Source organism: Dermacentor silvarum, chromosome 1 (genome assembly GCF_013339745.2).
Source record: "Dermacentor silvarum isolate Dsil-2018 chromosome 1, BIME_Dsil_1.4, whole genome shotgun sequence".
NCBI lineage: Eukaryota > Metazoa > Arthropoda > Arachnida > Ixodida > Ixodidae > Dermacentor > Dermacentor silvarum.
The window spans coordinates 178662452-178683862 of record NC_051154.1 but is presented as its reverse complement, the minus strand read 5'-3'; the positions used below and the strand labels follow the sequence as shown (position 1 = coordinate 178683862).

Below are 21411 nucleotides of genomic sequence, written 5' to 3'. Positions count from 1 at the left end.
CAAAGCATACAGTGTGCAGAGTATGATAGGATCTTATCACATTTGGACGTTATATGGAACATGATGCTGCTCCGCTTCGGCGGTCCTCTTAGTTACGCGGCACGTGATTTGAGAGGTGCGTTCGCACGCTGCCACTCGTAATTCAACAGTTTGAGCATCTCCGTTCGCGGAAGTTTCCATTTATTGTCTCGGTATTTCTTTCTTCGGGGCGGAAGTGAAATGTCGTTATATTGAAATCGTGTATAAACACACTTCGTTATACAGTTGAACGCCTCTACAACGAAATAACCTGTATAACGAAGGATTGATTATGTCCCGGCTGAATTTCTCTTTCTCGTGTATTGTGAACACCTTTGTAACAAAGACCACAACGAGTTTGCCTGTACAATGAAGGAATTTAGGTGTCCCCCATGGCTGACTTCTTGATTTACAATGAACACCGCATAGCAGTGCCACCACTGCCCTCAGCATGTGCATGCCTCTGAAATGTACTACGTGCTCAAGCTAACGGCAGTGCTAGTGGCGCACTTGACGTGCACGCCGATGTCAGCAAGTGTCACATTTGTGCTGCAGTGTTCCACGAATCACTCAAGTTGTATGCTGCTTGCAACTCAGCAGCGGGTGTGACAGCTGACAAATACGTTCCATTTGACCACAACGTAATGATGCAATCGTAACTGACGACCGACGACTTCTTCAGAGCCATCTAGGGCGGTAAGGATGTGAATGTCAATGAAAGCAACAGTGATCAAGAGCCAATAAATGAACCAAGAATTTTGACAGCAAGGAAGGTGAGAGCAGGATTTGACAATGCGCAGCTTTACCTTCCGTCACTGCCACGTTTCACCATGGAGCGTGCCGTAAACATCGAGGCAATAAGTTTGGCTGTAGTTGCACATTCCATCAGACAGTGTCACAAAAAAAAAAAAAGTGATTTATTGACTTCGTCTCCCTCAGTTCATATAAAATAGTCTTCTCTTGTTAAATGTGCTTCGCCTGTTCTATTGTGAGCGGTATGGCGTACGATCTTTACAGTGAAATGACCAGTATAACAAAGAATTTTAGAGGTCCCAAGCACTTCGTTTAAAGGCGTTTGACTGTATTGAGGTTCTAAATGCATGGTGTTCTATGGACAAGAAGTTATAGAAAGTTAAAATAGTTCGTTATATCAAGGTTTAACTACAGTATGTACTAAATTAATTTTCTGACCGAATTAAGTGGAGGCTATTCATCTGCAAGACTAGACAGGAGCCCAGCCCACTGATACAAAACTGTAATAGAGCCCATAGAAAACATGCTACTATATACTGTTACAACATACACACTACAGAAAAAGCTGAAAACACCCAAGCCCTACAGATGTTACAGTGCAGTCCCACCTGCTGTTCGTTACAGCAACATGATGATGATGTATAATGTTTGGTGGCGCAAGGGCCAGGTATGGCCAAAGAGCACCAAGAAATGTTATAGAGTAATCGATAGATAAATAGCTCAAAGTAGGTGTATCGTGGCTGTATACGAGGTGTGTTCAAAAATAAACTGAACTTTTGAAATAGCGCGCCAACCGGAAGAGAGAGCGCGCTGCGACTACGGAGTGCATGTAGCGGCAGTTTTAGACACCAAGCTGCCATTTGCCGCGTTTCGCTCTGACCGTTAGTTGGCGAGCTACAGCTGCTGAAGTGAGCACATGAACAAGTTGTTCTTCGGATTGGTGCCAAAGTGACAATGAAGGAATTGGAAGAACAGCGCGTGTGTGTGTGTGAAATTCTGCTACAAACTTGGGAAAACTTTCACAGAGACATTTCAGTTGCTTAGCCAAGCATACGGGGAGGACTGTACGAGTCGCACGCAGTGCTATACTAATTGGTTCAAGCGTTTTGAAGCTGGAAGAATGTCGGTCGGTGATGATCCCAAGCCTGGACCACCTTCCACATCCACAGATGATGACCACGTCGAGAGAGTTCGAACTATGATTCGTGGAAATCGTTGTTTGACTGTTCGAGAAGTCGCTGATGAAGTGGGTATCAGCGTAGGATCATGTCATGAAATTTTGAGTGACAAACTTGGGATGCGTCGTGTCAGTGCAAAATTCGTGCCACGTTTGTTGACTGACGAACAGAAGCAGACCCGTGTTGAAATCAGCCAGGAACTGCTCACCACTGCCAATGACGATGAAAACTTTCTTAAGAACACAAGGGACGCGGCATTACCTCACTGGAGGCATGGACCACGCCACCCCCTCAGGCCGATGCCCGATGAACTATCAACTCCTTATGGGAGTTTGTGCGCGAGGCCGGCTTGATCGGCAGGTTATGAATGTGTAGCGTTTTTTTTTTCTTGTGAACCCCGCCATTGACCCTTACCCCTGCTTAGGCCATTGAGCCATCCTTTTCATTAAAGTTCTTTCTCTCTCTTAAGAACATCATAACAGTTTTCCCAAGTTTGTAGCAGAACTGCACACGCACACGCTGTTCTTCCAATCCCTTCATTGTCACTTCAGCGGCTGTAGCTCGCCAACTAACGGTCAGAGCGAAACGCGGAAAATGGCAGTTTGTTGTCTAAACCTGCCGCCACATGCGCTCAGTAGCCGCAGCGCGCTCCCTCTGCCGGTTGGCGCGCTATTTCAAAAGTGCGGTTTCTTTTTGAACACACCTCGTATAGATGCTTAAAACATGTACTTGCAATAAAACTATGACAATGACTACAGTGAAGTGTGCTATGTATGTAAATGACAAATTTAAAACACTAATTTATTGATAATTTCCAAGCAGCACCACTGCCTCACCAGGACCCTTGTGCGCAAGTGCCTGGAGGCGTGTGCTATAGATACTAATGCCGCAGCATAGGCCTCTATTGAGAGGCAGTGCTGCGGATCGCTCACGTTTACCAGTGAAATGAGCAAATAAAAAATGGGGTAACCTCGCAAACAAATTGTGCCACCTTCACGTTGCGATACATGCGAAAAGTGTCGGACAACCTCTTTTGAAACGAGCACTCTCGTTCATCAGATGGCAAAGCCGAAAATCTGCATTTAAATCGCGTCGGTATCGCCCTTAGCATGCACACCACCCTTTCTTTCTACCCGATGGTTAATTTGCAGCCGCCTCACGCCCAGCACCTCCGTATTGGAATGAACCAAGATGGCGCCGAACCCTGAAAGCGGCGCTGGGCATTGAGGCACCCTAGCATGAGGACTGCTCGCAGCGCCACTGCCACCGTTACTCGGAAACAGTCCTCGCACCCGTCGGCAGATGGCAGACTAGCTAATATTCTAGGGACCATAGCTTAGGAGAGACCCCTCAATGCCGCGAGTGATGAAGAAAAAAAATGTCACAGTTTCGCCCTAAGGGCGAAGCAATGAATGCAATAGCAACACAGCAATGTCATACGAAGTAAGGTGAGCGGTTTTGGTAGCAATATGAATTGTAGTAAACATGAGCTAATTAAGTAAGCAGGTGTGCTGCGGCGTAAGTAGACCGACATGAAGAGAGACTCGATGACCACGAGAAGGCGCGTATGAAACGGTGGTGTTGATGAGAAGCGCTTCCCGTGGGCAGCGCGTGCGAAGGGACACACCTGTAGTGCTGCAGTGCTGATCCGGGCAGCATTGCATGTGTAGCGTGCGTTGGAAAATGTGGCCTGACTATTACTAACTGAATGAACAAGCGTGGTGTGAGCGCGCACAAACAAACATGAATAGATCACACTGAATGACTGGAGACAACGACTGTCAAAACGCTGGCAGCGAGCGCATACGCCGCCGCGGGCGAAGGTACGTGCGGTCTATCGCTTCAACGGAAACTGAGCGGCGAATGCATGGCGCATAAAGGTCAGAGCCGTGTGGAGATAAGAGATGGTGCGGACGAGCGACCGACGAGCGCGGTTGTTGGCAGAGTAGAAGTGCGCCCCCCCCCCTTCCGCACTCCCTCCGGCGCTGGCTTCCCGCTTCCTTGCTTGCGCGTGGGTGATTGAGTGCGTTCGCTCTCCGTGATAGCGTGCGTCCCCGCATGCTTCCGCTCGGGCATACGGCGCGCGGCAAAGATTTTATCTATAGGGAACCTCATGGCGACGGCAGAAATCCGGTTGAAGTGTCCATATAATTGCTATCGCAAAAAAAAAAATGTGTCGGAAATTTTATCCTCTCTCAAATGACAAGGTCGCCGTTTCTGCGTGTCACGCTGGAACACGCGTGTATGTGCCAATGTCTCAGCCACGTGATGAAAATGGCAGTGAACCCTTCTCCTTTCTGCTCCCTCTATTTTCTGGTCACGTGTTGACCTTGAACGCTGCGGCACAGAGGGAAGCAGCGGCGGAGGCCCAGTCCGGCCAACGCATGCTTCCCGATAGCGGCAGAAAAGGAAACTTAAGGGAAGAGCGGCGGCGCCGGCAGGGCGGGCACACACCTGGACAGTCGACGGTGAGGGAGCTACAAGGGAGTTTATAGGGCGGGAGAGGGGAACCACTGAAGTGGCGAAGTTTCCGAGACCAAATCCGCTTCCCTGCCCCCCCACCTTCGACGGTCACCAAGCGCCGGGCAGCGCCAGCTTAGCCCGTTCCCTTAAGTTTCGTTTTTTGCCATAATCGGGAAGCGAGCGTTGGCCGGCGTGGGCAGTTTCGTGGTCCTCGTTCGCTGTGTGCTTGCGTGCCGCACTATTTCATGACTCGCACCCTTTGTACATGGTTCTATGGTGCACGAATACTTCAAGAATAAGTCCTTTTAATTTCAAACTAATTTTCGCGTCCCTTCAAGTTCGAATTATCGAGATTCAACTGTATACTATTGAGAGTTAGGACAGACCAAGAATTCTGTTCCAATGTACTGCATGGGTATGACACCACAGCGCATTTGCACACAGCTGGTTTTAACCGAGTAATAACAAGCCCATACAAGGCGCTGTGACTGGATTACTGGTCTGATATAAATATACCATATTTAAGACCTTCTAACAAAATAACCAGTGCCAGACATGAAAGACAGAAAAAAAAAGAGTTTTGCCTTAATTTTAGTGGCCCCCATCCTAACAGTCTGCATACAATCTTTTTGTAACCAAGCAAGGATATAAGAGAAGAAAAACATTTTAGCAACTAATTCTTTCAACTTGTTCACTGCAAAGAGCAGTCTGAAACTCACAATAAGTATACACGTAGAAGCCATAGTCATTTGTCAAAACTGAAGATACCTCAAATCCCAAAGCTACATGAAAATACTGCTATCATTTATCCTCTTATACTCGGGATGGACACATTCAGCCCATTTTTTACCTAGACTGTTCCCCCCTTCCTTCCCAAGATCCTGCAACAGTGCCATCTTGCACCTATATTTTCAACGAGAGTGCATCCACTTCCAGGCTGGTCTTTGCAACAAAGCACCCGCCACGCCAGAGTCCTCTTTTAGCAAATGTGCATCATTCTTCACATTTCGGCACTGCTACATGGGCAGCTTCAATGGCTGCTGGTTCAATAAGTTGATGAAGCTGAGCAGAATGTTGTTATTTCAAAGAGCCTTTAAGCAACAGGGAGAGGCTCTACTGGTTTGTCATAAACAACAGCTTTGAAGAAAACTAATAGCTAAGAATTAGTTATTCCTCTGGTTTGTCATAAACAACAGCTTTGAAGAAAACTAATAGTAGCTAAGAAATAGTTACCTTGTAAAAATTATTTTTTCATCAACAGCGAGCACAAGTCCAATGCCATGACAAAAACGCTGGAGCCAACGGTTGCAATGTGCCAGAGTGCTCAAAAAAATCCAAACACAATCAATAGTCATAGAACGTCTCCACTGCACCACTGGGACGATTGAAGGGTGGCGGTGATTAAAAGAAGCCACAGAAGAGGACAAGTGATCGTCGCTGTAACATTTTACATTCCCTGTTGCATGCAAATTAGTAATATTTCACTCAGGTGTTCCTGACAGCATTCTGTTGCACATAGTATGGTATGGCTTATTCACCAAAGGTCTGTTCAATTCAAGCATGACTCATGGTAAGAATGCCAGAAAAGTTGAGGCAGTGCCAGTGCAGCTTATTGCACGCACTTTTGAATCAAACGCCAACGTGTTGCTAACCATACGGTTAGCAACACTACCCTAACAAGCAAAATCATCATTTGAGTGCTCTTTAGTGTCATAAGGCCCTTCTTGATGCAGATGTAGAGCTTTTTGAAGTTTCTTTTTTCAATGTCAAGAAAATAATGGCATTGAGAATGAACCACAACACATCAATCTTGGACTCTATCTTCCTTTCACAACTGCATGTCACAATTGAACTGGAAGAGATGTTACAGAGGAACCTCGTTGATGCGTTCCTCCCTGCTGTGTTTTCCCGGCTGCTATGTCACATTTTCGTGGTCCCAACCTAAATACCACTGACTTCCATGTATAGTATAACCCACTTATAACGTAACCGTTTACAGTGCAGAACTGGCTACAACGCGGCCTTTTCCAACTCCCGTTTACCCTCCCATAGAACTCCATGTATATGCATACCATTTATAGTGCAGCCGCGTGAGACGAAATACCGGTTATAATGCGGCTTCCGCGGGAAAATCTCGCCGACAAGGGCGGCAATGAGCACGCTTCTCAACAAGGTGCGTGCTGCCGGGCGGCGTATGCATATTCAATGCAATCAAACTCTTGTTAATTCGGACTTATTTGGCCGCACATAGGTTAATTCGGACTACTTTCGGAGCTCGGTGAGTGAGGAGCACCGCAAATGTGCGACACAAAAGAGCAAGAACGGCGCTAGCGTCCAACCGAAACGAAGCGGCGGAGTCCGCATCGCCACAGCCATCAGTTGAAATCGTACGTGAATGACAGTAACGACGAAACGCTTCAAGCCTATTTGTGTCTTTAAAGCCTGTATTCTTGCGTTTACCGCCGTGCATAACATCGTGAACGTTGGTTGCGGGCTTTCGTAATTGCGCAGTCCTCATCCACGATCGCGTCGACAACGGCCGCGTTTTTCTCTGCAGCGGTTGCGGCGAACAGTAGTTTCGTTTTTACTCGGTACGCTCGTCAGCCGCGTGCCTAAAAAAAAAAAAAAGAAACTGCGAAGTCGCCATCGATGATCGCAAAGATAGTGACCGCGGTTTCGACTGCAGTTGTTGCAGTGAATGGTAGTTCATTCGTCTAGACTCGGTGCATGCATCGGGCGCGTGCCTTCAGCACCGCAAAGTCGCCGTTCATAATCACGTCGAAAGCGGTCACAGTTTTTTCCGCAGCGGTTGCGGCAAACAGTTGTTTCGTTTTGACTCGGTGCAAAGCTGTCGAGCTTGAAAAGCACCGGCTACATCGCGATTGTTTTCGCCAGTGCACTGTCGAAAACGTAATCGCGATGTGCGCGCGATAGTACAAGGTGTGTCTACATGTTTGGTCTACGTGCTTTGTATACGTGCAGGGCTTGAAAATCGTTTTGGTTATAGTGCGGTACCGCTTATAGTGCAGATATTCGCGACTCTGGTGACTTACGTTATAAGCGGTCTACACTGTATTATGTTCCCCTTGATACGTCGCCAATCTGTAATGTTCCTGCACCTTATGTTGCGTTTTAACATGGCGGTCATGTAAATTTACCGATGTAGCCAGTTTGTACGCTGCAACAAGTGACCTGCAAGTTGTAACAATCGACCAAGTTTGCAATAAGCAACCAAAGTTTGCAGTAAGCGACCAAAGTTTGCAGTAAGCAACCAAGGTTTGTAGTAAATGACCAAAGTTTGCAGTAAGTGACTAACGTTTCCGGTAAGCAACCACAGTTTGCAGTAAGCGACCAAAGTTGCACAAGCCAGGCGCTGCACTTGTGCACAGAGCAGTTGGCAAAGCACACGAAGCGAAGTGTGCACCAGTTAAAGCCTACCGGGAACCGCACGCACTGGGCCAGATCCATCGAGTGCAGTGTTGTATTTATTTTGGAGCCAGCAAGGGTCTTATATGCGTAGCATAATCGCTGGTTCTCTTAAGTCAGCTTTGCCGCAATGAAGCCATGTTATGCAGTGAAGCATAAGCAAAGTATTGTGGTCCAGCATATTAAGAGATTAAAGGGGCCACTGTCGCGAAACATTGTACATGTCCCTTAATTATACACGTGTGCACGCACTGTCGTCTGTTACAGTACGATCTATTCGTCATTTGCCACAGTATTCGGTCTATTGAATAGACTGAATATTTGTTCTTGTAGAAAGACGATTTAATCAGCATATTTTAATGTTTCATGCTGTATAGCCTACTTTCATGCCAAAACAGCTTGCATAGTAATGCAGCTAACCTAAATTTGGTGTAAGGTCAAACTAGGGTAAAATTAAAAACCGTAGGGGTCACAAAGGTATTTCTTGGAAAAAAAAAAAAAGGAAAATGGTTTGCAACACTGCTGTGCAGCTAATTTTGCCGTGCACAACTTTTTGGTTTATGTGTGCATGTGCTTGTTTGGGGGGGGCTACACCCGCCCTCAAATGATACATGCTTTATATGTTTCCATGCTGTCTGTCATAATCCCAGCTGCAAAGCATCCTGATTGTTAAGTTCCAAGCTACAGTGTTGAAATACTCTCTAAAAAGGCAAGGAGCTTTTACATGTCCTCAGAGAAATTCCAATATACCAGCAAACATCATCCTAGCGAGTATCATCTGCAGGATGATGACTGCCTTGGCAGCACCACCTTGCCCCGCCAGCAGGTACAGATGGGTTCCCTGCGCCGTGCCATCTAGCCTGCACTACGCTACAATCGAGGATCATTGTGCGGGGTGCACTTTAGCATCACAGAATCCTGAGCTGAAGTGCAGTGGACCAGAACCACACATGAAATGAAGATACCCCTCGTTAAAGGAGTGTTGCAGAGCCCCTTTAAACAAGCAGCAGCTTCTCATGGTAACATAAACAGATGTGTCAGTATTAGGGATATTAATACATACAGGGTATTTTTTTTAGCTGCACCAGATTTTCTAAATTGCCTGTGGCTGATAGCACAATTTTAACCATTGATCTATATTACTCCGAGAAATCAAAACATTTAATTGAATAATTAGCATCATTTCACTAATTAACTTTTTACTTATTTACTTTAAGGCATATATTTCAATCAACAAATTATAGCTGGTGAGTTCGCAAGGCGGTACCCCCTTCAAACGAATTCTCAAGACTACATTAGTTTCAAGATATTAATTTTTAAAGTGTCCAACAAAATGCACCGTCGTTCCAGTTACTTTGTGCTTCAATGCATAATACAGCATTTTCATTAAAAAACAAACTAGAACAACAGTGCATTCTCATGACAGCACATATCTCGACACTGGTGCCATCCTCAGAATTCATTGTAAGCCGATATGCCTTACATACACACAAGTTACAATTCGTAGATTTGAAATATGAGCGTGAAGTAATTAGTTAAAAAATAATCCATGTTATGTTAATTATTCAATTAAGCATTTTAATTTCTTGTAGAAGTAATGGCCACTTCATTGAGTAATGTAGATCAAGGGTTATTTAGATCAATTGTCCTAAAAAAAAAGCACCTTGTATAATTATAGGAGCTAGAATAATGCAGCTACCCAGTGGCATTTTCTTAGAAAAGGTACACTGAAGTGTGATGCACTGCAGTGCAACTGATGCAACATTAGAAGCAAGTTAGCAAACACAGTGTGCACACTGCTTGCAGTGAATGCAGGACACTGTATTGACTTCTGCATAAGCAGTTACTGGACAAACATAAAAGCACAGTTTTGCAGTGATTTACGTGCATGCTATAGCACTATGCATAACATGCTAGTGACAAAAACCTTGTGATGTAAATCAACAAGAACATCTTTCTATTCAGCACACTTATTCCAATGTCGTTTTTCATATCTGCATAACAAGTGTAGTTGTCACAGGGCACAATAGCTGTAGCCATGACCTTAATCCTTCTTACTACAGTATCAACTGGCGAGAAATTTAAGTTTCCATTCACATTCTCAACAGAATGTGAGAACGCCTTATAAGAGTTCTCATCTCTATTAGAGATGAACAGCCAATCAGTGACATCATTTTTTTTTAATCAATATTTCTGCATTTTACATGTTTAAGCACCATGAGAATTTCAAAGCCACAACCTATTTACCTGCATTAAATAATGACATAATAGCCCCACTGTCTTGTCACAGGTAACATTTAGAATGGGACTACATATCTGTAAGCAGTTAGGATTAACAGAGTGGATTAACAGATTAACAGAGGATTAACAGAGTGTATTTGACACATACAGCTGTTAGATAAAATCTCCAAGTATTCAGTTGGTGAGATGTTGAAACTTAGCAGCTAAACTGGGCTGATATTGTGGTCCTGTGAACTTATCCAAAAACAAATCTGTCAGCATTTTTGTGACAAAGAGAGTATGGAACCGAAAAAAAAAAAAAAAAGAATATGGCACAGCCCTGCCAGCATATCCTAAATACTTGGAAGGTGCAACACCAAACACTTCCTTAACTAGATAGTAATTTTCTGTACGTGATGATACATACTATGTTTCATTGTAGCATCTAGCAATCTAGGACAGTATAAACTGCTGCAAAAGTGGTATACAAGCACAAAGCACCATTCCTCTCAACAGTGCACCTCCTGTGCTTCGCCAATGGACACAAAAAGCAACTCACCTTCATGCGACTGCTCTGAAGCCTTTTTCTCCTTGCTTTCCTCTGGCCATTTTCTCGACCTCGCATTCCAACCATGTTCTTTACAACACCACGCCTGAATACACGGACACTGCAAAACATTTTAAAAAAGAAAGCATATCTAGCATACAAAGGCCAAAACCAGCAAACAAAGATATAAAAGAAATGTCATAGAGCTTAGCCCCTTAAAGTTATCCTCAGTTGGTGTGACAGTTCAGCATTGGTGTCCTACAATGGTGCGAGAAAAATACAGTAAAATCTTGTTATTTGATTCTCTATTAAAAAGACCCATCTGGTCCTGGCAAACATATGTATTCAATGGCACCAAATGCTCAAATTTTCCTGTACAGCCCACGCACGTTACAATTGATCTACATAACATACTTTGGGCATAATAGACCATTCTTCTCACTTAATTTGGCCTACCTGTATTATACATACTATTTCCGATTTTAACGGACACTGCTATAGCTGACCATCAGCTACAACAAACAAAATTTTGGGCAAATTTTGGCCAATACAAGGCATATAGACCCATTTCAAGTTTACAAACAAAGCGGTGTTGGGGTACATCTCAGGAAAGCTGGTGTGTTTGTGCCACCATCGTCTGCTACTCTTCAGTTCAGCAATCATGTCTTCTTTGGCATTTTACCACTACCCACAATACAGAAAGCATACCAGGTTAGCACCAAATGTAGAGATTTCCAAATACATTGGAACCCCGCTGATACGTTCCTTGGTCCTGCGTTTTCCCGGCTGCTACATCCCGTTTTCGCGGCCACGACCTAAATCCCACTGACTACCATGTATGATGTTCCTCTTGATATGTCACCAATCTGTATGTTCCTGCATCTTACACGTAGCGTTTGAATGTGGCGGTCATATAAATTTAGCAGTGCAGCAAGCTTGTATGTCGCAACCTTAAGGATATAAAGGAAATTTCTGGAATAGCAGCCGTCTATACCTAACCATAGAGGACAGTGAAGCCACCAGCGGCCATCATGTGGTGGGCAGGAAACCGGCAGCGTAGCATATCGTGCGCTTTTGCCGCCGTTTTTTCCCGCAAATGATCACCATTACTAAACTGAAATTTGGGGGTGGGCCAACACAAAATTTGAACGTGGCCTAACTTCAAATTGGGGGTAGGTCAACTTAAAATTTGGGGGTGAGCTACAAAATTGGGGTGGGCCAACTTAAAATTTGAATCGGGCCAACTTGGCATTTAGGGGTGGGCCAGCATGAAATTAGGACGTGGGTAAAATTTAAAAAGTTAAATTAAGGGGTTTTACGTTCGAAACCACGATCTGATTATAAGACACACCGTAGTAGAGGAGGGACTCCGGAATAATTTGGACCACCTGGGACCCCGCACTCTTCAACGTGCACCTAAATATAAGTACACGGATGTTTTTGCATTTCGCCCCCATCGAAATGGGGCCGCCATGGCCAGGATTCGATCCCGCGTCCACGTGCTTAGCAGCCCAACACCATAGCCACTAAGCAACCACGGCGGGTCCAGCATATGTGTGCGACCATGCGGAATTATAGCATAAATTTGGGGGCGGCGAGCATGGTTCATCGAACACGAAGGATTGAACCATGCTCATTGCAATCGGGCTGCACGCATACGAAGGTGCTGTAGAGGCACCTCTGTCCAGGAAAGATCACCGCGCACTGCAGTCGCTGCACACAATCCAAAGGCCGCCGAGCCTTCTGCCCACCACAATATGGCGGCGCTGGCTTCACTTGAAGAGCGTCCTTTCAACTCCAGCCATTTTTTTTTATATCCTCCTAGGTCGCGAACTTCGGTCGCTAAACTTCTGACGCTTACTGCAACGTGCCGGTCGCTTGTTGCAACGCATCCTTCGCTTGTCACAACAAGTGACCGGTGTCTGACACTTACTGCAACGTGCCTGCCGGTCGCTTGTCACAAGTGACCGGTGCGTTGCAACAAGCAACCGGCACGTTGCAGTAAGCATCAGAAGTTTAGCGACCGAAGTTCGCAGGTTGGTTGGTAACTCGTTTATTCTACTTATTTGCGCTCTTATGCGCTACGTTGGAGAAGGGATGGGGTTAAGGGGGGCAGAGTCAGCTATCTCCGCACTCTTGAGTGGGCTCAGCAAGCGACCAAAGTCGCACAAGCCCGCGCTGCACATGTGCATCATCAAAGCCTACCGGGAACCACGCACACTGCGCCAGATCCACCGAATGCAGCGTTACATTTTGGAGCTGGCACGGATCATGCGTAGCATAATCGCTGGTTCTCTTCAAGGACCCCTCACCAGGTCTGGCCATTTTGAGCTGACAAGCGCAGTGCATACAATGCGCGCTCACGATCGTGTCTGCTAAGAATTACATCACTACGCGCTGCGGAAAGAGCTGAAATTTCGAATTAAACGCCGTTTGCCCTTCTCCTCGCGGCCGCGGCGCTCTAAGGACATACCTCAGCAAGATGACGTACTACCTCAGCAAGTGCGCCTACATACATGACGTCGCTGATATTGACACGTGACACTCCCGAGTATTCAACGCGTCTGTTATTTGTGCAATATGTTGCATCAATAGACAAATTGAAGTTTAGAGATATTATAAAACACACAAATCGAATGTCTACGTATTTTTTACTGCGCACCGCAGCGAGAGAGATGTACCAAGGTCAATTCACATGGTCGCGAAGGCGAGGCTGAAATACGGTTCCAAGCCAATGAGCAGCGACATCAATTATGGTTGTGCGATTGAACAATGCCTCCTTTACTCAATGCCTGCCGCGTCGCTCGTTTTCCCATTGGAGCGGAGGTTCCCGTAGTTCAGGGTAGTTGCGGAGAGACAGCGCTCGCTCCCGACCCTACTTCCTATCGCGGAGGAAGTGACGATTACGAGGCTGGCATGCGCTCGACCAATGGCTTGACGAGAGACCGCGGGTCCTGCCTCCAGGATTGCAACAAGCGCCGCTGTAATCTCGAAGGCAGGGTCATGTGGTTCAGGTTTGGAGCGGCCGCCGCAGCTAGCGCTCGCAGCCGACCCCGGTGGAGGAGAGAAAAGAGGAGAGGGGCAGCAACCAGCTTCTCGGCTCACGCGGCAGGCATAGGCATTGGATTGAAGCGCGACTACATCTCGCGGGGCAAAACACTAGTTAAGGAAAATTATGCATCCAATACGTCTCGAATGAAAACTTTTGAACAAATGTAGAGACAATTCCATTAGAATGGGAGAACGCAAAGTCACAGGCTGTTTTCTTCCATCCACGAATAATTATGAGTCCGAAACTGTGCAGGCTTTCTGAAGTTTGCTCACGGCGATGCGTGCTGAGATATGCCGAGATTGTATTACCGTATTTAACACTGTAATGTCAAAACTCTCTTAATAACTTATGTGTAGTCGTACAAAGCAATGGCTATATATACAGAGCGATCATTTTTAAGTTTTAAGGAATTTTTAAAAATCGCCTGTTGCAAATAACATAATTCTTGTCCTTGAGCTGAATTATTCGAAGAGGCGGACATACTAGCACGACAAATCGAAACACATTTATTTATTTAGTTACATATACTGCAGCCCTATATAGGGCTATAGCAGGAGTGGGAACATTATACATTGCTACACAATAACAAGCATACACATACACGAAAAAAAAGGAAAAAGGAAAGCGGTTTACTTGTTAGCGAGGTGCTTAGTGGTGGTAGCTATAAAATCTTTTAGTGATAGTGAACGAATGTCGCCGGGGAGAGAATTCCATAGCTCAATTGTATGTGGGAAAAAACTGTATTTGAATGTGTTAGTACGGGCAAAGATAGGTGATATGTTCAAGGCGTGGGAGCTATGGGTACAACTTGCATTTGTAAATGTGATGTTACAATCAGAAAGACCACAAGTGGAGTTAATAATTGCATATAAAAGTTTTATGGCTTCGATGAGATACCGTGAAAGTAATGGCTCGATGTTCAAAGATTGTTGAGCCTGTGTTAGCGAGAAATTGCGGCTATAAATTTGGCAAAACAAACGGATAGATTTACTTTGAACATTATTGAGCGAAATTATTTCGCAGTGTTTGTAGGGAAACCAGACAACAGATGCATATTCTAGGACAGGGCGAATTAACGTTTTATATAATAACAGTTTAGTGTCGCGAGGGGTCTTAGATAAAGTGCGGCGCAAATAACCTAATTTTTTTAGGGCTTTCCCATTTATAGATTCGATGTGTTTAGACCATGACAGATGCTCTGTTAGAATGACTCCTAAGTATTTATATTGAGAAACTCTTTTAAGTGGGATGCCATCCAAAGAATAATCGAATGAGAGGGAGCTCTGTCTATTGGCAAATGACATCACAACATCACGACTTTGGCTACACAAAGGCAGGACATATTAAACTAATTAACACAAACTCACTAATTAACTTTTAAATTATTTTCCGGCACATTTTGCAATTTACGAATTGTAGCCGATGAGCTTACAAGACGCATCTATTTGAAATTAATTTCCAGAATGACACCAGTTTCGAGATACTATTTCCAAAAGTGTGGGATGAAACACATGGGTGCTCCAGTTATGGTGAATTCCAATGGCAGATTCGTAGTTGCCGACGAACTCTGCGCCGGAGCACTCCAACCGAAGGAAATCTGCCAATGGAACACAGGCGCTCCCTCTGGAGCAAATGGCAGGGGGCGCTAGCGCCCATCCGCTTCCGGAAGCGCCCAGCATTCCTCGCGTTTCGCGCCGTTTTCCCAACCTGTTCGGCTTGTACTCGAGGGCAAGCTGTGTATTGACCCTTTTCGCGGCGATCCTGTAGGCGCTGCCATGCATGATCCCGTGATGACGCGTCCATTGCTTGCCTCAACTGCCTCCGTTGCCTCCTTGTTTACAATGGAAGTGTATGACACCGGCGCAGCTTAGAAAGCCTGTTTTGGGAGATATCGTAGACGGTGACGAGGTGGACGACACAAAGCTTTGATCACAGCTTCAGAAAACATGTAAAAGCTCTTTTGAAGCTCATTAAGCTTCGTCCTAACGACGCGAGCAGCGTATAAGGTGCTTGTTCTAAAAGCAGGGCTAAATATGCATCCCAATCTATCCAAACATTCCGCTCATGAATTGAATCAGGATTAGTGTGTTTTGCTCTTTGTTCTTTATTTGGCAAATATTTTGATGCAGCGGCTTGTCAGTTTCCGACTCAGTGAAGTTCCTCGATGCAGCCACTATCTGATTATTTTCTGACTAATCGCTCGCGGGTGTGCTCAGTTCCGATAGATTTGTTCTTGCTGCGCACAAGGCTTGGAACTTAGCTGTTTTGTACATTGTAATACCTTGTAGTAAATATATATACCCGCTAGTAAGTCGCTTACTCTTGTGAACCGTCACGAAACATTCAGCTTCGACCATTCGTGTGCCATCAGTGTAGTACGTCATTTATTGTGCGTATATGGTGCGCATATATTCAAGTTTGCGCCCATTCACTTATTCTTGATACGTCGGCGATAGAGTGGGCGTAAGTTTTCCTGCCATTTGGGATAGATGCGTATAAATAACGTGCGCGAAGCTTACTATGACAGGAAGTGGCGCTACTCCCTTTGTCGTTGTTGAACGAGTGGTACTCACTCTTGCCGACGTTCTGCTGCTGAAGCCCTTTCTTTGAAGGTTAACGATACAGTGCTGGCGGATGAGCAAATTTCTGTATCCTCGAGGAAAGCCGTACATCTTGAAGTGCCGGTAACACGTTCGGACAGTTGCAGCAGCGGTCCGCGAACTTGGCCACACAGATTCATTCCATTCCTTAATATGCCAGTCACTATTTTTGCAGCCAACTACTGCACACGTCTTCAATCCACATGATTCAATCTAGCATAATTAGAGCACTGCACTAGTGCGTTAGCGAAAACTCAGTTGCATTTCCGACAGCTGATCGCACAAAAGCAAGGTAAAAGCGGTAATGATTTTGTATTTGTGCGCGGTCACTGAGGAGACGTATGGCGCACCGCCGTAAGCGCCATCTCGTTTCTCTAAAACGAACTGCTCCGCGAGAAGGATCATATAAAAAGTTTCGTTTTAGATTTTGCCTCCTGTGTTCTGATGGAAGTCACACCGCGTGTAAGTGTCCTCCTGTCGTCGATGGTGAACCCGGCACACGTGCCGACGCGGAAGGTGAGTGGATTTGGCTATCATAAAAAAACTTTCGCGCATGTGCCCTGCTGTGCGCATGCTCACGCAATGTTTCTCATTGCTTTCTGCCATTGTGCGTGAAGTTCGTGGAACGGTAGCTCGGATGCGTCTTGTCTTACTTTTAAGTCCCTTTTACGTCGTCGGTTGAAAAACAGCTAGAAACATAATTTAACTCCATAATTTAAGTTTTATTTTCCTTCCTTAGCTGTGTACCATGTAATTCGCTGGTAACAATACTCTTGCCGAAGCTGTTTTGTTCTTATTTTATTTGCAAGTGCCTGTAAAAACAACAGAGGCATTAATGAATGTTCATGATTCGGTTACTTTGCTCGATATCCCAGTGAAAAATACAGTTTGTAAAAAAATATGCTGTATTATTTGTCGTCCACGTTCGTTGAATTAAACACAGATGCGGGTTTTCAGGTTACTATTAAATGGTTAATTATTAACAGTAAAAAGAAGAGTGGTGTGAGTACACAGTGAATGCGCAATTTCTCGGCACGGAGGCCGTTTTGAGATTGCAGCCGTCACGGTGTCGTCTCTTCTCCCCCGGTGGCTGAGCGCTGTGCGGCCAAGCCCTCATTCTCGTCCATTTCCAATCTCAATTTTCAGTCTCAGATCCTGGAAGCATTGTGGACGATCTACAGCAGCATGAAGCCAGGGAACCAAGCCAGAGGACCAGCCGCCGCAGTAAGCCCATTTGCCGCTAATTTCCATATGACATACCTAATTGTGGTTTGAACTTTTTCAGGTGCAGCCTGCGAGTGGACGGCGGGCAAAACGAAGTGGATGCTTGATTATTACGAGCAATATTTCCCCCAGGTGGGACCCATGAAAAAATTTAGAAATAAAAAGGAAATGTTTTCCCGCATCGCGGAAAATCTCAAACAATGGGCATAATGAGAACCGGAGATCAATGCTGCAGTCACTTTAAGACTGTAATTAGGTGCAAAACGTCTGCAACTGTTCACAATAAGAAGTCGGGAAATTCTCCCAACGAGGTGCCATAAGGAGCTGGCCAAGATAGCTGCTCTGGACGACAGCGTCGAACCACAAGTTGCGAGATGGCTACGGCGTTGTTTCGAGAAAAGATACTGGGAGCGTGTCCACCACAAAAGGAAGTTCTTCAGGGGAGGCGGAGGAGATGCCAGATGGATCAAAAATTGATGAAGAATCGCAAAGCTCGCAGAGTACTCGGAGTAGTTCATCGACAGGGCAAACACCGCTGAAAGACAAAAACCCAGGTCTCCGCGCGTTTCCACATCAAGACTGCAAGATATGACATTTTTGCTTGAAGAAATGAAGCAGCTGCAAGCGCAGAAGGAAGCACAGAGAGTAGGACGACACGAGGAAAGAAACAAATGGCGCAGTTTCGCCCGAAAGGCGAAGCATCCATTGCGATAGCAAATTAGTAGAGAGCTATTCGGAGTAGGGACACTAGTTTTATCGGCTGCATAAACTTGGGCACATTCGCTTACTAATTGAATTAACAAGCGTGGTGTCAGCGCGCACAAGCAAACATGAACAGATCAAACTGAATGACCGCAGACGACTGTCAAAACGCTGGCAGCAAGCGCAACCGCCGCAGCGGGCGAAGCTTTGTGCGGTCTATGGCTTCAACGGAAACTGAGCAGCGAATGCACAGCGCATACGAAGGTCAGAGCCGTGTGGAGATAAGAGACGGTGCGGGCGACTGCCACATCCGGGCAAAGTACAAGCGCCGTTGTTGGCAGAGTAGAAGCTGCCCCCCCCCCCCCTCCCGCGCTGCCTTCCCGCTTTCTTGCTTTCGCGTGGGAGATTGAGTGGCCAGTTCCCCTTGTGCCTGGTTGCAAGATACGCATTTCGTGCCGCAGCACAGTGTCGCCCCGCCTCCCTCCCTCCCTCCCATACCCCCACGGCCTTTCGCGCGACGGTTGCGTTTGCTTTCCGCCGTGTGTTCGCTCTCCGTGATAGCGCGCACTTTCAATCACGCATACAGCACGCGGCGATGGCAGAAATCCAGTTGAAGTGTCCATATAATTGCTATTGCAATAAAAGCAGAAAGAAGAAAGCCGGGAAGAGAGGGCGAGACAGCACAAGGAGGAAATGGCACTGCTGAGCCGTGTCCTTGGCATAACTGGATTACAATGACGAGTGAGAGAAAGTTAATAAACTGAATGTATGCCTAACAGAAAAACTGATTTTAATAAACATTTGTTTGTTCAACTTCAATATAAACTTGGATGTTTCGCAAGTTTTACTCGTAATGCGGTATACATTCATATACAGTATTTGCACAGGCATATAGTTACACAAAAAAAAGGACAGGAAAGTAACAAAGTAGAAATGAAAAACAAAAGAAGCGATCAGACTGTACACGCAAATGAAATCTGTAAGACGAGTTTTTTTTCCCACAGAACAAGTGCGCAACTTTCGATTTCTTTTCTGCCGTCCGAAACATGAAGTCGAAAACCTTTCTTGCATATGCTAGCTTCTTCATCGCTTGAGTCCTCACTGCTTGATTCAGAACTAGAGCTAGAATCATCATTCTCCGCAAGCAGTAAAAGCGCGAGTTGACGCTGCGATGTAGTACCACTCATGATTGCTTCCGAGCTGCGACTCGCCTGACGGCAGTTCACGGGCGCGCGCGGAGAGAATGAGCGCGCTCGGGCAGCACATAGCGTCGGTCACGTGGTACGCCATGCTCTGCGCACGCGCGGGGCGCTTGTGACTTCCGGTCGAATCCACCGCTTTCCGCGGAGTAGAGAGAGCTGCTCTGTGGAGTGGTTCTGGCGGCGGAGCTGCTCCAGATCTGCCAATTAAACATACAGGGAGCACTCTCAATCTGCCAATGGAACAGACTTGCTCCGCATGGAGCAGAAAGACTGCTACCGAAAGTGCTCCGAATCTGCCATTTGAAATTACTTTTGTGCTTCAATGCATAAAAGAGCGTTTTTTTTAAAGTAAGTGGAACAACAGTGCATTTTTACGGCGACTTTGATGGCGGATATTTAGCAACTGGCGTAATTCTGGAGATTCATTCTAAGCGGGTGAGCCTTGCAAACTTACCGGCTACAATTCGTAAATTGCAATATGCGCCGTAAAGTAATTCATAAGAAAATTAGTGATTTTTTGTTAATTTCTTGAATACGTGTCTCGTGCAAGAAATGTCCGCCTTGCTGAATAATCCACCTCAAGGACTAAAATTATGTTATCTGCAACAGGTGATTTTTAAAAATTCTGTAAAATTTAAAAATGATCATCCTGTATAGCATTAACCTGAACAGATTTGATCAGTAACCATTCTTGAACTGCCTTGTTACTAAATATTATGTTTAGCAATGTCTTCAGTACCAGAGAAAAACTACAGGTGGCATGCGTGCTGCGTTAGTGAAGATTAAAGCGTAGTTTTTGGGAATCATTTCAATGTAATTATCTTAACAGCGAAATAATATGTGTGTTGGTTCGAAGGACACATGGATATGCTACTTTGTTCAAAATCAGGGTGAACCCATTGCTCAGAATTCATACAAAACTCTCAAGGTTCACCGGAGTAATGTGTTATATAAATATAGATGGGTGTACTCAGGTTAGAATGTGACGCGATGTTGTGGTGAATATTAACACTTGCGCTTCATTTGTATTGTTCTGTGCTTTGTATATGCGATGTCATAGCGATGTGATGCGAGCTGGCGCAGTAGACCACTTGGCGCAACAGGCCTCAAACAGCAATTTTTTTTTTTTCCGCCGAGAAGTTGGCCCCACGAAATGTAGATGGCGCTGCCATGCCTCCACAAGCCGCCATTGCAGGACTTATGGGCTTCTATGGCAGCTTCGCTACCATGAGTACATACACCTTGGACGTACTTCCGTTTCATCTGCTTGTTCCCACGTCGTGCAGTCACGCGCGCAGACACCGAAACTATGTCATTAGAGAGTTATAGCTCTGCGGGTTCAGCAGGCGAGCAAAGACACCACTGCGCATGTGCGGTACGCTGGCGCGGCCAGCGTGTTTACGGAGCAGGCCCTTCGCTCCGCTGGTTTCCTCTCCCCAGCGGAGCACGCCCAGCCAGTTGCCCAGCGGACCAGCGTTTTTGCGAAACAAACATGGCGACCACCAGCGCGAACAGCCCCATGTCGTCAGCGTCGTATTCAAACGCGGCGCTGGCTCGCCTGGAGGCGAAAAGCCTCGGATGTGTTTCACCCCTGAAGAGGACCTCTGTATACTGCGAGAGGTTTCAGCTACGAGGCCGTTTGGAGACGATTTGAAGTGGATGACCGCGATCGAGAACCCAAAGACTCCAACCTTGTTCAACAGGTGGCGCAGAAAAGCGCTCAGTTCAACTGAGCAACGGATCGCTGAGCTAAAACTCTTCCTTTGGTGCGACGCTTCGCTGCTCTCTCCGCTCGTTCCGCTGGCCCGTAAACCCGCTGAGCTACAACTCTCTATTTTCGACTGCGTTTCAGCGCGCGATCAGGATCTTTCATCCTCTTGCGTCTACCTCAGTGTTCATATGGCACTGACTTATACCGCTAGTCTCGTGCCCGTACTAATGTCACAACATCCTCCATGCTCTGTTATCTCCAAGCTCACGGACTCGCGTTTACTGGAAGTACGTCACGCAGCATAAAGTGTAGGGG

General features: G+C 45.9%; 1 protein-coding gene across 5 annotated transcripts in view; it reads right to left on the bottom strand.

Annotated features, from left to right (window-relative positions):
• The window catches only part of LOC119436460 (PHD finger protein 19-like), a 127255-nt gene that overhangs the window by 2905 nt on the left and 102939 nt on the right, over positions 1–21411 (bottom strand). For all 5 annotated transcript variants that reach the window (XM_049657930.1, XM_049657923.1, XM_037703312.2 and 2 more), the window contains one exon: positions 10618–10726. In XM_049657930.1, coding sequence (XP_049513887.1) covers positions 10618–10726 — 109 coding nt within the window. The remainder of the gene's footprint in view (positions 1–10617; positions 10727–21411) is intronic.